At 38.7% G+C, this 15,413-nt stretch overlaps 1 protein-coding gene across 10 annotated transcripts in view; it reads left to right on the top strand.

The window, feature by feature from the left end:
• The window catches only part of Trpm3 (transient receptor potential cation channel, subfamily M, member 3), a 526,019-nt gene that overhangs the window by 232,612 nt on the left and 277,994 nt on the right, over positions 1-15,413 (top strand). For 9 of the 10 annotated variants that reach the window (XM_005388528.1, XM_005388530.1, XM_005388531.1 and 6 more), the window contains exons 2-3: positions 11,354-11,433; positions 13,717-13,921. In XM_005388528.1, the coding sequence (XP_005388585.1) occupies positions 11,354-11,433; positions 13,717-13,921 (285 nt within the window). Of the gene's footprint in view, positions 1-6,722; positions 6,951-11,353; positions 11,434-13,716; positions 13,922-15,413 lie in introns of those variants that run through there. The other variant, XM_005388550.2, reaches the window with a different exon arrangement.

Here is a 15,413-nt window from a genome sequence, read left to right on the forward strand (position 1 = left end):
ACACAAACCTTTCTTTTCAATGAACTAAGAGAAGCTAGCTGTATAACTATCTTGTGCATCAATATCTTTTTCTTTTATAACATGCCAAATCTTATTGGAATTTTGAGTGTGTGTGGGACTGCTCAGCCAGGGGCATTCTTAAGAATGATTGGAGCCCAGTGGGAATCCTTTCAGGGATTATTTATTAATTTCAATCTCCTTGTGTGCTTTGTGCTCAATAGACACAAAACCTGGTGTTCTGCAACATTTTTACTTGCTTAGTTATGAAAAGAGTAACAGCTTTGTGAATTTGTAAAGATTTTTAAAAATTTCTTCGCTTACTCTATGCATATTAATGAGGGACTAACAATAAAGATTCAGGACCCCAATTTCTGGAATACGCAGCTGTGAGAGCTGCAGCTGATGTTGAAGATCACCAAGATCAAGTCACTTCTCCAAGGTCACTCACCTAACTGTCAACAAGTCGTGGCTAGATTATGAACCTTGAGACCCTCCTCAGTCCTGCCTCCTCCAGACTCTACCTAACTGGAATCATCCACTGATTACATCAGCATCGCTACTCAGAATATTTAAGGTACTTAGGACTGATGATAAAAATAAAACTTACATGTACACACCCACACACATAGAGCCAGAGACAGACAGAGACAGAGGCTATTTCCTTAGTAGTTAATCCTGATATGACACCTATAAATACTACCGCAGCTATTTATCCATTCTCATCATCTGCTTTTCTCAGCATCTTTATCGTTCCAGGGCAAAAGAGTTAAACAGAATTAAAATCAGCCTCTGAATTTGCCATGACTTGTCACATAAATTCCACACTTCTGCCTAACATAAAACGGTCCAATTTTATGACTCAGCACATTTTTTGGCTCCTAACAAAATCAGAATGGTGCAAGAATGAATTGTGAAAGCTAAACAGAATTAAGGATTTACCGGGTGACACTGTTGTTCCAGCTCTGCGTTTATTTGACAGAAAACAGCTATAGTTCTCACTGGCACACCCTCCCTGAATATAGAAAGCTTTTCCTAGGTGTGTGCTGATGTTATTGCAGCGGTACTGTTTTCTAACAAATAAAACATCATTTTAAAATACCTGGCTCCTTAGAAGGATGTCAAGCCTCAGTCTCATTGGAGTTTTTGGTCATGAATTTGTCTTCCATCTTTGATTTCTCTAGTACAAGTTTTGAAAGATGCATGCCCATTTCACAAAGCCAGTACCACTGTTATTATTTCTGTTGAGCAAAGGCAACATAGTCCCTAGGTGCACAGTGTGACGTGTAAGTTTTCAGCCATTGTATGTGGACACAGTACTGTATTGAAACTGATGTCTAATTCTTGATCACCTACATGACACTTTTGAAATAGGGATCTATATCCTCATTTTAGTATTTCATCATAGTCTTTCAGGCTTGATAATATTTGTATGGTTTTGCTAAGATCAGGATAAGTAATATGCACTTATCCCACCACAGTCAGAAGACAGACATCATGGAGCATCCCTGTAGTCAGTGACAGAGCATAAAAAGTGCAGGGCTCTCTGCACCCCAACAAAAGCCAGTGGCTGGTATATAACTTCAGCACAATGCTTAATCTTTGAAATCCCTAGTTCGTCATTTGCATAATAAAATTTGGTAATGTCTACCTTTCTGCCATTTTGTAAAGATTGTATAAAATGCTCCGTACAAAAGCATTCCACGAACAAGAGAATGCTTTATAAATATAATGCAGTATTTCCAAGTAATAATTAACTGCTTCATAGCAGAGAAAAACTTTCCCATGAAACATGGAAATATAATTAAAAATTATTCATGAGACTCAGTATGTAAAATGACTATTCTACATAAAAGTTCTGAATGTATTTCAGTAGAATTTACACAGTATGACCTAGTCATAAAACATGAGTTTATAATGGTAAAGCATAATTTATTTAATCTCTCCCCAGCCAAGTAATTAAAAACACAATTAATTAACTTACCTATATGTTAAAATATATGTGATAGAAGTTCAGAGGCTATAAAACTTAATAAAAATAATTTCACCGCACAAAGAGATTATTCCTGAAAGGTGAATTCCGGGAATGAGAAATTGATATTACCCTAGAAACAGTGATAAAAGTACAAGGAAGGTAAGAAGTCTGACAGACAAAGCTCCAAAGGCAGCAGAAATTGGAAGGGGATGGTAATACATATTGAAATGAATATAAATAGTTACAACATGGCAAGGCTCTTCCTCTAATGGAAATGTGACCAAGATATGCACGTGAACTAGTACGCAGAGAATATAAGTTGTTCACTGTAGCAGTGGTCAGCCAGAAGGCAATATTTTCTGCAGAGTTTCTGTACCAAGCATACAAGAAAGAACCTGGCATTTCGGATGCAAGGGCAGCATATTCAAATGCTGAGAAGTGTGGAATAGTGTGTTCATCGGAGACACAAGCAATAAGTTGCTTTGCTGGAGCAAAAAGTATGTGACAGTTTGCAGGGAAATCAAGAGGTTTCAATACAATACTCAGAGTCAGATCCTGAAGGTTTGAAGGCTGAGTACATCATGCTTAGGCTGGGGAGAAGCGAAGGGTATTGATCAGAGGTTGGCACGATGAAGTTTTAGAAAGAGCAAGCTGGTGCCGTGTTCTCCAGAGGCAACTGGCTTTACCCTGGTCCTTGGCATTGTTTTCTTTATAAGTCAGTGGCAACTCAAATGTCAGAGAACCCAATGTATTTATTCTCACGTAATAGAATGAAAACAAGAAGTTTAAAGGCTATTTAAGAGAAGGTGGGTCTGACTTTTCTAAACTTGAGCTATTCTTATGATACCATCAAGACTTTTCTCTACCTGAGTCATTTTTTACTGAAATTTATCAACTAGTTATGATGGACTTCTTTTTTCATAATTCCAAAGAAGTAAAAGTATATCCTCAGGCAATAGTGTTTGTTAAATTGCAGGTTTAGCTATTCCTTGTATATTAAATATTAATCTGAACCCAAGTATTAGAAATGACCCTCTGGGCACCACCCAAAAGTCCCTTTTTAGAAGACACTGGTATTATTGATGCCATCATTTGCCAGGGAAGAATTGATTCTCCAAGAAACCAGTTTGTTTGCCTAAGTCCTCGGGGTGCCTACCACAGGCTGCAGTTCTGGGTGCTGGCGCAATGGCAGCGACCAAACAAAACTAGCGCCCATTTAGCTTCCTGGAGGGACACAGCTGTACAACAGACAGGTACATGATGGCATGACCTAATGCCAGGTGACAGGGAAGGCTATGAGGAAAACAGAGGAAATAAGTGGACAGAAAATGACAGGTGTGTCTAGATGGGATGGCCACTGAGGGCTGCTGAGCAGTCCAGGTGCTAGAGACTGAGTGACAGGGTATCTCAGGGAGGTGCTGTCTAGGTAGCAGGAGTAACAGGACCAGAGGCCCCCAAGGAGAACCTGCCTGACATTCTGGAGGAAGCATGGGACAAGTTAGTGATGGTGCCATAACAGCCTGAACAGTAGAACCACTGCCACCTGGACTTCCCAATGAAGAGATTTCTTCCTTTTGTACCAGAGCTGACCAGTACACACCAGCTACAGCCCACTCATGTTTTATTGGAACACAGCCAAGCTTAGTTGTGGGCCTGTTGTCTGTAGTTGCTTTTGTACCACAATGACAGAGTTGAGTATTAACACATTTAACATATGATGCCAAAGACTGTAAAATATGTACCACCTGGTCCTTTGTAGAAAATGTTTGCTGAGTTCTACTCTATTTCATTGCTCTATATCATATATATACTCTACATATATCATTTATTATATATTATATAATGTACATTATATATTGTATATTACATGTTTTATATTTTGTATTATATATTATATTTGCAATACAGAAGAATTACAGTCATTGTAGTGCATTGGTACAAAATTTAGCTATCATTAATAGTGCTGCCATATACATGGGTATGCGTGGATCACTGTAATATGATGTCTTTAATTCTTTTGGGAAGAGACTCGGAAGAGGGATAATTGAATCAAATGGAATTTCTATTGTTTCTTTTAGAAATCTCCATACTGAATTCCACAGTGTTTGCACTGGTTTACATTCTCACCAACAATACAGAAGGCTTCCCTTTTCTCCACAGCTTTGCTAGCATTTGTTGTTTTTGAAGTTCTAAATGACTACTATTCTTTTTGGAGTAAGGTGGAATTTCAGTGTCATATGTCATGGTCTTCTGTTGTTATCAAATGAGAACATCACAGAACAAAATGTTTTAGGTGTCTTTATAATAATGAAATATGTATTTTCCATATCAAAATCTAGTTTCTACTGGTAGAAAAACCTGATTTAAGTGTTTGTAAAAATGTGTTGTGTATCAACAAAAACATTTTAGCATATTCTCTTCAAATGCAATGTTTATTTAAAGATGAATTGGGAGAACAAGTGTCCTATAGCTATATGAAGGTAGAAGTGAGGAATTACCATAATTAGCATTACGCTTGTGGTTTTTTTCTTGGTAGTATTGAAATTATATTTGTTCTCCTAAACTACATTTGAAACGTGTTGGTAATTTATTTTTGGAGAGCTGCATTATTGGGAAATGTAGAAGTTTTTTTAAAGATCCCTATGCTCCTTGTGGCCCAGAGCTACAAGTTTCTTTGGAGCTAATTACATTTTAAATCAAAGGGTCTCAAAGTTCATTTACTACCTCAGATGAAAAAATTGCTGTTCTGTCTCACCTGGGGCTTCCTTTTTCATTTATACCAAATGCCTAGGGCTCTGGTAGCAATATTTTTGTCTTTGGTGTAAAGTTCACGGAAGGTGCCTCATATTATACTCCCTGTTGAATATTTATTTCTCTTTAGAAATAAAAAATAAGCCAGTTCAAGCAAAAATACACTTAAGGCTAGACTGAATCAGGTAAAAAAAAAAATATACATGGGCAGTATTTAAAAGACTAAGTAGGTATGTGACTGAAATCAAAGTTTAAAGTAATAGGATAAAGGTAGAAGTAGTCTGTAGTGAAGAAAGAAGTTGGAAAAGTTGAGTTGTTAAATTGTTTCTTGCATTGAGAAGATGATCTAAAATCAGTTTACTGAGTCACATACACACTGCAGCCACCAGCTCAGTCAGTCAGGTATCTCGCTGCTACCCTGTCTTCTTTTCCTGCCTTTCTCCTTTCTCCCCTCCCCTTCTTTGCCTTCCTCCCTCGCTCCCTCCTGAAACCCTGCCCATTATAATACTCCCCTTTCTAAACTTCTTTCCTGAGCAACCTCTTTTCACTGAATTCTTCCTAAGTCACTTCCTGAGCAAGTCTTTCCCAATAACCTACTAACATAGGTTGACTGTTGAAATTTTTTTTCTTTCTACATAAGGTACGATTTTTGACTATATGTATCCAATGACAGGCAGAATCTTTGCAAAATATGGCAAGGCAAAAGTAATACAATAAAAATGTAGTTACCACTTTAGAATGATGCTTTCATTTTGCTTGCCTACATACAATCTCTGTATCTATTGAAAATAGATACCTACAATCTCTGTATCTATTGAAAATTTGTAACTTCTTGCACTTACTATTTTATGGCCTACTTTTTTCAGAAAACACAAAAAGGTATATAGTGTATCTCCCTCTGCAAACAAGTAGTCTTTTAAAACATGACCGTGACCACTGAAGGGCAAAAACCCGTGGTGGTGAACGCATGACACACACGCCCCAGGAGCACACAGAGCTCCCTCTGTCAACTTGTGATCCAAGTGGTCCCAGCAACAGAGCATTGGATATTCAGGTTTAAATTCAGTGTTGGCATTTTGTAATAAATAAGTGGATTTGGGGTTGTAATTTGGGCACTTGGTCTCTAAAAGGTTTACTATCACTGGACCATCTTTACATAATTAGGCTCTTATTGATGGATTTAATTGCTTTGCAGTTTTTCTATATTATAAACAATGCTGCAGTGAACTTCTTTGCTTGCTCATGTCTCTGATGGTTGCTTTAGAATAAATAATTAAGTGTTCTGGGTGCACAGAGGCAGTATATGTGTGTTATTAAAGCTGAAGCCAACCCTGAATGACAGGCAAAGGGATTTTGTCTTTAGCAGTTTAACGCTGACACTCAGTTGAGTTTCTCACTTGGATCTTGCTCTAACAATACCGCCTCAGGTGAAAGTCACTAGGTAGATCATTGTCCCTTGTCTCTGGAAACCTAGGTGAGAGACCAAAAAATGTGGGAATTTGAAGATCAACCCTAGAAATAGCAGAAAGGCAAGGTGCAGAATGAGCTGTGTGATCAGGCAAGCTTTATTATGGACATTTTAGAAGTTGTGGAAGGTCCCCAGCAAACTCCAATTTCATTCTACTTGGGCTCATGTTCAGGGAGCAAATATTCTTTTGAAACACTGAGTATTTTGCAGTTCCTCTTTAAAGAAATGCTATCATTCCATTCTTTGTGGCCAGGGGAACAATACTGCTTGTGTTTTCAAACCACTTGGAGTATTCATGCACTGTTTCTTTAGAAGGATTTGCTTTCCAAAGTTGAACTTTCAGAACTCAGAACACCTTATCACACTTTCACAAGCTTTCTCTCTGGAAATGGAAAAAGAAGGGGGGCAGCCTGTTCGGACTTGTGCCAGTTAAATCCGATCTCTCCGGGGATTTGTTTTTCTTCTGGCGTCAGATTAGATGTTCAAATCAAGCAGTGTTTGAGGACGGAGGGGGAATGTCCATGGGATTCTTAGTGAGGTTAATCCCGAAGCTGCGGCACATTCCAAGGGGCTAATCTGCCCAAGTTCATTGCTTACTTGAAACGTCTCTAGGGGGAAGAGCAGGGCAAGTGATTTTTTTTCCAGTGGGCGGTCATAAAACCATTATTAACAGGATGACCAGCCCCGGCCACAGCAAAATGAAAGCAACAGAAGCCACTCTAGGGACTGCCTTTGCCACCAGCCAGAGTCGGTGCACAGGTAAAGTGATTTCAGCTAACTTTTCTCTCATTTGACTTCTTCATGTTGGATCTGGGAATCTAGAGGAAAACCAAAGGAATACCCAGAGGGATGTTGGGAGAAAGCAAAAGACAAAAATGAACATAAGCATTAAGCCCCTTTGGGTCTGGGTATTCTGCTCTAAAGGAGAGGGGGTATCTACTGCCAACGGGAAAATGTGACCATGAGGAACACAATGAATTTTTCCTTGTAATTTGTTTCTATAAGCGCATATGCTCCTTTTTCAGTCTTGCAATTAATGCTTCTGGAGATTTTCCTTTTGTTAAGTTGCTCTGCTTAAAAGTGGGTTATAGTAACACTTCCCAGGGCTTTCTCAAGTAGGATTGAATGCATCCTCCATGTACATCCTCGTAACCCTTTGTTTCCTGGAAAAGGTCTTGATTCTGCACCAGCAGGGAGTGCCTAAGAAGGAGAGTTGAAGGCATTTGGGGGTCTAAGGTTGGTAGCAAGTTTTGGTTAAAAAGAATTGAAATCTGCTTACATGAAATGATTTCTTTTTTAAGGCAATATTTTCAGCTTTTTTTGGTGTCTATTATTCTGATTCTTTGTTGATTATACATCTAGTTTTCAAAAATTGTGCTTGCTTTGTTCTTTATACCTTGTTCAAAATGCAGATGTCCTCCTTGTTGTTTTGAGTGAGTTGTCCTTTAATTATTAGCCTTTGAAAGAACACGTTCCTGTTACATATCACACATGAGTGATGATGCAGAAAGACGAGAAAGAAAATAGTCCTTCACAGACTCAGCCATGGTTATGCGGCCATTCTACCTTCGCAAAAGAATGTACAAAAGTGATTTTTTGAGGAATGACAGAGACTTTCTTTTGCTAAAAGTGTGTGAGAATTTCAAAACATGTTTTAAAAGAAAAGATATTTGGACAGACTGTCCATTGAAGTTTATATTAAAAGATAATTAAAGGTCAGCTAGAAACACAGCATGTCAAAACTATTTCATGCTTTCTAGCAACAAGCATAATCATTCTGCACTAATTTAGCTGGATGGTGAAGCAAAGTATAAAGCTTCACGCAGAGTAATTCAAAGGCTTTGATGCCGAGTAATTCAAAAGAAAAGGGAATTAGTTTAGGGAACAAGTTAAACTATGATTATACACCAAATATGTTCCCTCCAAGAAAATAATTTTAGAAACCTAATATCAGTTCACACTAAAGACCAGAATAAAAGCATAATAAAGCAAAACCCACAATATAGAATAGTGAATTATACATGATATTTTGGGGAATTCATAATTAACATGTTTTAGATGCATTTTTTCTCTGATATATTACACTTTTCTTCTCAAAAATTAAAAAATCCAATTCAATTATGAATAATGAGATCTTTTACCTCCATTTTTCTCTTCCTTCTCTCCCAGTTGTCTGTGCCTTGCAAAGAGAAATGATGAATTTGCTAATAATAAGAAATAAAAACTGATCCTCAATCCTTTTGCTAACAATGAAGTAGCTTTTTACCTTTGGGAAGGTAATTAAGTCACTAAACTCCAGTCAAATTAATTTATTTTATACTGAAAAACAAGTTGGCAATCCATATGGAGTAATTCTTACTACATGCCATTTTACCAAAGCTTCCAGAACCTTCCAAATTGAAACGAGGACCCATGAATAAAAGAAATAATGAGGGTGTTCCTGAACAGTCTAATCCATTTGTCATGGTCCCCCAATTCTCAGGGTAGGAGTCCCATTGTGATTTCATTTCTTTCCTGTAGCTTTGCTAATAACCTCACCCCTTCTTTTACTTTCTAATTCTCTCTAGTCTTCTTAATGTCCCACACTTGTCCTCCACACCAAGAAGAGAGGAGATTGTAGCTGACTGTTCATGACTCTGCATGTGAAGATAGGGAAGGGAAACGAGCACGCAGAGGGTGCAAGTGTGAACTGGCTCCAGACAGGCCTCTTGAAGCCCAACTCTGCCCACATACCAGGCTCACCCAGGCATGCTTGACAGCATTGCGCATAGGAAGGACACTCAATATCAATCATCTCTCAGTTAGAGAAGCAGGTTAGCTGAGTGGGTAAGAGTGTTAGGCTGCTTATATTCAAACCTTGGGTTTAAAACTCATTGGCTGCCTCAATGTCTTCACTGGTAAAATGGTTATAATAGCAGTAGTTCTCTCACAGAGTTCTTCAAGGGTCCATGGGGATAGCACGTACATGGTGCAGTGCCCCCGACATCCTGAGCCCTTAATAAATGTCAACCCCTGTTTTTACCCACTGAGCTCCTACTATGTGCCAGGTAGTTTATCTGAATTATCTGGCTTGTTTATCACAAAATTCTCCCAAGTAGCTATGATGGTCCCCACCTTATAGAAGAGGTTCGGAGAAATTAAATAACTTATTTCTGATTAGCAGTCAGCCAGGTGCTCTATGATCCTCAACATGAAGGTACGTCAGTTTAGTTACAATCCTTGCAAAAGGAATTTCATAGAACCCTCATCTGAATATCTGTCTGTACTCTTAGTACTGGAATCAACCCAGGACTAGTCTATTTTTCTGAAATTGAAAGCATAGTACCCAAAAAATAATGATGACAACACTATGTGCCAGGCATTACTGCTGTGCCCATTTTATAGATGAAGAAAACTGAATATTAAAGAATTCATGTGACTCTCCGTGTTGCAGAGTACTATTCATGCCACTTTTTCTCACTGCCCACCTCCCATCTCTACCCACAATACCATTTTTCTGACTTTCTCAGGAGGGGGATTGATCAGCGCTCCCTCAATCTCCCATATGTTCTCCAAAATGTCCTTCTGAAGTCCAGCCAAAATAGGCCACAAGAAGCAAAAACAAAGGGCATTGTTCCTTTTCTCCTCCCAGAGCTGTAGGGAAAGTGGGTCTTAAATGTCCGATCAGGAACATTTTCCATCTTTCTGCCAAAAGATATTATCAGTCAAAGTATTCAGTGTCCGGGGAAAAGCATGGCATCTGAAGAGGTTAACTTACAGGCTTTTTACAAAGATAAAGATTGGTTATCTTTGCTACTACGCTCATTTCTGCTGCAGAAATGGAGCCACTAGCTTTTAAGAAGAAAAATCTTTTGAGAATAGACTTCTTTTCCTGTCCACCCAACAGACATAACCGTGGATATCACCTCTGCAGCTGAGAGTCCCAGGTCCACCGTGACCTGTAGATCTGAGGTGACTTGAGTGCTCCTTGTTATGAGTCCCCAGGAGTGTGTGATCCAACTGTGACCATCATCACTGAACTAGGATGCAATTCCTCGGGAGCCCTCAATGATGTTTCATGCTGCGGCTTGTAAAATGTGCATTGTCCCAAGTGTTAAAGAGCTATGCTCTCAGTGCCACATACTTGCATAAACTTCTATTGTGTAAGATTAAGGTTTGAGGGCAAGCCAGAACTTGACATGTCTTGTAAGGACATTTGAGTTGCTAGCAAAGTCAGGACTAATTACAACCAACAAACGGACCTCTAAGAGTTTACAGTCATGACCGGGACAAGCCAAGTGAAAGGCTCGTTGTGATTTAACCCCATGTATTTTAAGAGCATGAACTTAGACACTGGAAAGATGATGACATATAAAAATAACATTATATGTTGTTCTAGAAATTCCTGTCTTCAGGAGGAAAACTTCTGAGCAGCTTATTGAGGTTCATTTCTCTATTTCAAAATTCTGGTAAAGAAAAGGATGAAGGGATATAGATGGATGCTCTGTTTTGGAACAAAATTCCTATAATTCTTCTAGTCTGTCATAACATCATTCTTTGTGCATCTGGAAACTCAGTCTTGACAGCAGGACTTCTGGATGGACAGTCCTACCAATGCCCATTCTGAGAAGCTGTTATTTGATGCGTGATTCCATTTTTTTCATCTCTCTCCTTGTATTTAAGCATTGCTAATTTGGAGTTTTAGAAAAAGGATCATGGTGGACTAGAGCTTGTAGTCATGCAATTTGCCTACCGTTGTTCTTTCCTTCATTAAGAAAAATCTAATGGAAGCACTAGCCATGGAAATGTTATGCTTATTTAGGTGTGTCTCTGCCTGCCACTGAATACTTTTCTGTCATTACAAACAGAGTGTACTATCCTCCCAGATTCACCTTCTCTCCAAACGCACTGTCTTTCTATCCTTCAAAAATTAGTATGTGTTTGTATATGGTTCCATCACTAATGTTTTTTCAGCATGGATATTTTAATTTTCAATATCATGATGTTAACCCAGTTTGTAGGTGCTAGAAATCATTGATTTTATTATATGTAACCTTTAAGAAGTGACTACAATTTCATTTTAGCTTATGGTATATTAGTCTATGATGTGATTATGAAATTTTGCTTTCTAGTTAAAACTACTTAAAGGTTATATTAATCTTCTTTTTGTCTCTCTCTTTCAGGCTCAGAAATCCTGGATAGAAAGAGCATTTTATAAAAGAGAATGTGTTCACATCATACCCAGCACCAAAGACCCCCATAGGTAATCTTGCTGTCTATAATGTATCAAGGTGTGAGATCATAATTACAGGGACAGACTATAATAGCAATCACTAGCCACTGTATGGGATCCATTGCCAATTAAGGATTCTTTTTACTGTTGGATATTTTTAAAGTAACCCTTTTTTATGGTGCTGGAGAATGAACCCAAGGAGGGCTGAGCTATATCGCTAACCCTTTTTACTTTTCTATTTAAGACAGGATCCTGCTAAGTTGCTTAGGCTGCCTCAAATTAAATTTGTGATCCTGCCTCAGCAGCTAGGATTACAGACATGTGCCTCCCCCACCACTGGCTCTGAAGCAATCATTCAAATATCTATATTACATTAAGTCATACACTTGCAGTTAATTCTTAATCTAAGAGTGTGTACAAAATAATTGATATACCATTGCAGAGAAACTAATCTCTGCATATAACATTTGGTTACACTTTTTTTTTTTGTTATGGTTACTGGTTTTCCCTTCTAAGCAGGTGCTCTACTCTACTACACAAGATACTTTTAAATAAAAGACTTCTGGCAGATTACCAATGAGAATATCAGATTGCTCCACATTATTTTTTAGTGGTACCTGAGACTGAACCCACAGCTCCCGTGGCCTTTGCACTGAGCTATATCCCTAGCCCTAGAGAAAGTCTTGCTAAACTCCCAGGCTGGGCTCGAACCTGTGATCTTACTTCTTCAGTCTCCCAAAGTGCTGGGATTACAGGCATGTACCACCACATTCAGTTTCCTCAGCACATTTTAATGCTTACTTACTTTTCTGGAGATCAATAGTGTACAAGGTGGGAAGCATTTGGCTTGAAATAAAAGAGGTACTTAAAATATATGGTAAATATTTCAATTTAAAATTTTATTGCTGTAAAAGACACATTTGCCATTGATTCCTATCAAAACACTCCCTCTCACTTTGAACACACGTCCTATGATTCTTGCCACTTTTTAAAGCATTTCTGTAAGCCTTCATTCATGGGTGTTTATATAAGGTATAATCAAATATATGGTGGAGGCTACCACCAAGTACCATCTGCTAGAAAGACCTCACCAAATTTGGCACTATGTCAAAATGACCGTGAAAGGTGAGTATTTTCAACTGATTTAGGACATCAAGGCTGCCACAATGGTCAACCGAAGATATGAAAGAGAACTTCCAAAACGGCTTCAGAAAGTGGCAAGGACAAGCTGGGCATGGTGGTGCACACTTGTAATCTCAGCACTCGGGAGGCTGAGGCAGAAGGATTACTGGGAGTTTGAGGCCAGCCTGAACTACATAGTGAAACCCTGTCTCAAAAAGACAAAAAAAAAAAAAAAATGGCAAGAACAATAGCATAAGTATGTTCAAAGTAAGGGGGAGTATTTTGACGTAGATTAATGCCAGTATGTCTCCTAGTGTGATTTTTTTAAATTTAAAGTTCACTGTATTTTTCAATCATACATCATAACACATCTGTGTCTGGAAATGCCTTTATAAATAGGCAATTTAATATCACAGTTTAAAATATAGATTGTACAGTCACAGAGACTAGTTGTATAACCTTGGAAAAATTACTTAACCTTCAAAACTACCATGCTTTCTCATAAAATGGATGCTAAATTATCGTGTTCCATAAACAGCACCTATGTGCTGTAACTATTATTCTTAATAATTATGATAATAGTGGTAATAATGCATGTAGACATTTTCATTGCAGAAGGCACAAATTTTCAGTTTTCAAATATCTTGTGAATTTTTTTATTGTTTCTTCAAGAACACTTAAGCCTGCAGATTTTTATTTTCAGAATTGGATATTTGACAGTGAGTGTCAACTGGGAATAGACATGTTAGATTGTGACTCACATATAAGTGAAATTACTCATTTAAATGTGCATGTTAAAATCCTTCCCTTGGAGCTCTCTCATGTCCTTCAGGCAAGACTTGATAGATGGGAGGAGTGAGTAGGAAAGTCTAGAGAACTTCTGCTGACAGGTGCCCTCTCCAGAACAATATTCTAGGTGCCAAAGGTGTGGCTGAGGAATGGCAGGAGGCATATTGTAGTTTAAACAGTTAAAAGAAGGCAGGGACAGACAGGGAGCAAAGGAGATAGATATATATATATCATCTAAAGCCTAAGCTCACCAGTTGCCTGATACAGCCACATTGTGGGATTTTACCTAATAAGTGACCAAAGTGAGTCAATATGGACTGAGATTTCTATCACAGGTTGTGTTATGTGTGCATTCCCATGGTGGCCAATCCAAGGGGTTCACTCTAACCTCTTATATTATAGGTGTTGCTGTGGGCGTCTGATAGGCCAGCATGTCGGACTCACTCCCAGTATCTCTGTGCTTCAGAATGAGAAAAATGAAAGTCGTCTCTCCCGAAATGACATCCAGTCTGAGAAGTGGTCCATCAGCAAACACACTCAGCTCAGCCCAACAGATGCTTTTGGGACCATTGAGTTCCAAGGAGGCGGCCATTCCAACAAAGCCATGGTAAACAGACAGGCAATCAGTGCCTTTGCAACGCTGTCCTGTGTCCTGCAGATGAGTGGTTGAGAGCTGGGATTTAGAGTTTGGGCCCAGTTTCAACACTGTCACCTCCTGGAGGGGTGGCCTGTGCTAATTACACTGGCCATTTTTCTTACATCTTACACTATAAAGCAGGGCAAAGTAAACCTTTCTCCCAGGATTTTTAAAACAGTAAGTCTGAGATCAGATATAGTAACTATTATTACTAACAATGAAACAAATAGCTTTTTCTTATTATTTTTATTCTTGATTAACATGTATTAATTGTTTGTATGAAAGAGGCTTAGTGTGATATTCTCACACACTCACACAGTGTGCTGATAAAATCCAATCTCCCTTTACCCACCTCCCTACCACACACACGCTCCCTAACCTCTGTTAAGCACTCTTCTAGGTCAATGTTTGGAGCTTCTTTATATGAGATATTTGGTTTTCTTTATCTGGCTTATTTTCTATAGTTATCCACTGTTTATGATGTTAGTTTCTACGCCTCATCCATTCAGACTTTCCTAAACACCCCCCCCCTTGGTGAAAAAGATGTTCCCTTTAGGTTTCTGTTTTGTTCTATTAGTAAAAGCATTTTTCCTCAGTCAAGGTAGAAGCGGTCATCCACGCTATTTCCATCCTTGTTCCAACAGAGATCTTGCCATCCACAGTGAGTCCTTTTTCCCCAGGTAGCAGTATGCAATAATGTTCCCAATAGGAAGGTTGCATACAACAGGCATTTTTTAAAAAGGTTTTAGAAAATACATAAATTTTACTTCTAATTTTGAGAGCTGAAATTTTACTTTCAGCTCTCATCATGGCTTTACTACCTGCTTGGCTGGCTGATTTTGCAAGAAGTATAGCATGTGTTCTGAAAACTCTAGAAATGGTTTAGAACAAGCAACTTGCTTCCAACTGTGCACAGAGCGTTAGCTGAGGGCGGAGTAGCCAGAGGTGGCTTTTCTGAGGCAAGCCATAGAGTATTCTGAGTTTGGAGAGGAAATTCTGCTGAAAGAAGCATTCTGTAAAATTCAAGGGCAGTCACCTCCTACCAGTTGTAGTTTCCAAATGTGCAATGAAGCTACCTCTTGTTCCTTTTTAACTTTCTCCTCCCCTCCTTTTGTCCTCTTCCCTTTTGCTCCACTGCAGTAATTTCTTTACCAAGAATGGCAGACTGATCTCACAGACCTTCCCTAGAAAAGTTAATTTTGAGGTACAGATTGGATTAAAACCAATGAGCTACGCATTGGAAAGAAAATGGTACTGCCTGTTACCTCTTGGGAAAACAAAGAATAGGTTAGTCTTGTCCAATACAAACTGAGGAAAAAGGAGATTATGAGTTTCCCATCCACTTAAGGGAGGTTCTTGCCTATGCAAAACCATCAAGTACCCCCAACTTGGCACAGTTCTTGTGTGCAGTATGGGACTGAACCACAGACAGTGTGCAGCCCCAGGAAACACGTTTTAAAAG

The sequence above is a fragment of the Chinchilla lanigera genome, unplaced genomic scaffold (genome assembly GCF_000276665.1).
Source record: "Chinchilla lanigera isolate Chin_1 unplaced genomic scaffold, ChiLan1.0 scaffold00033, whole genome shotgun sequence".
NCBI classification, from domain to species: domain Eukaryota; kingdom Metazoa; phylum Chordata; class Mammalia; order Rodentia; family Chinchillidae; genus Chinchilla; species Chinchilla lanigera.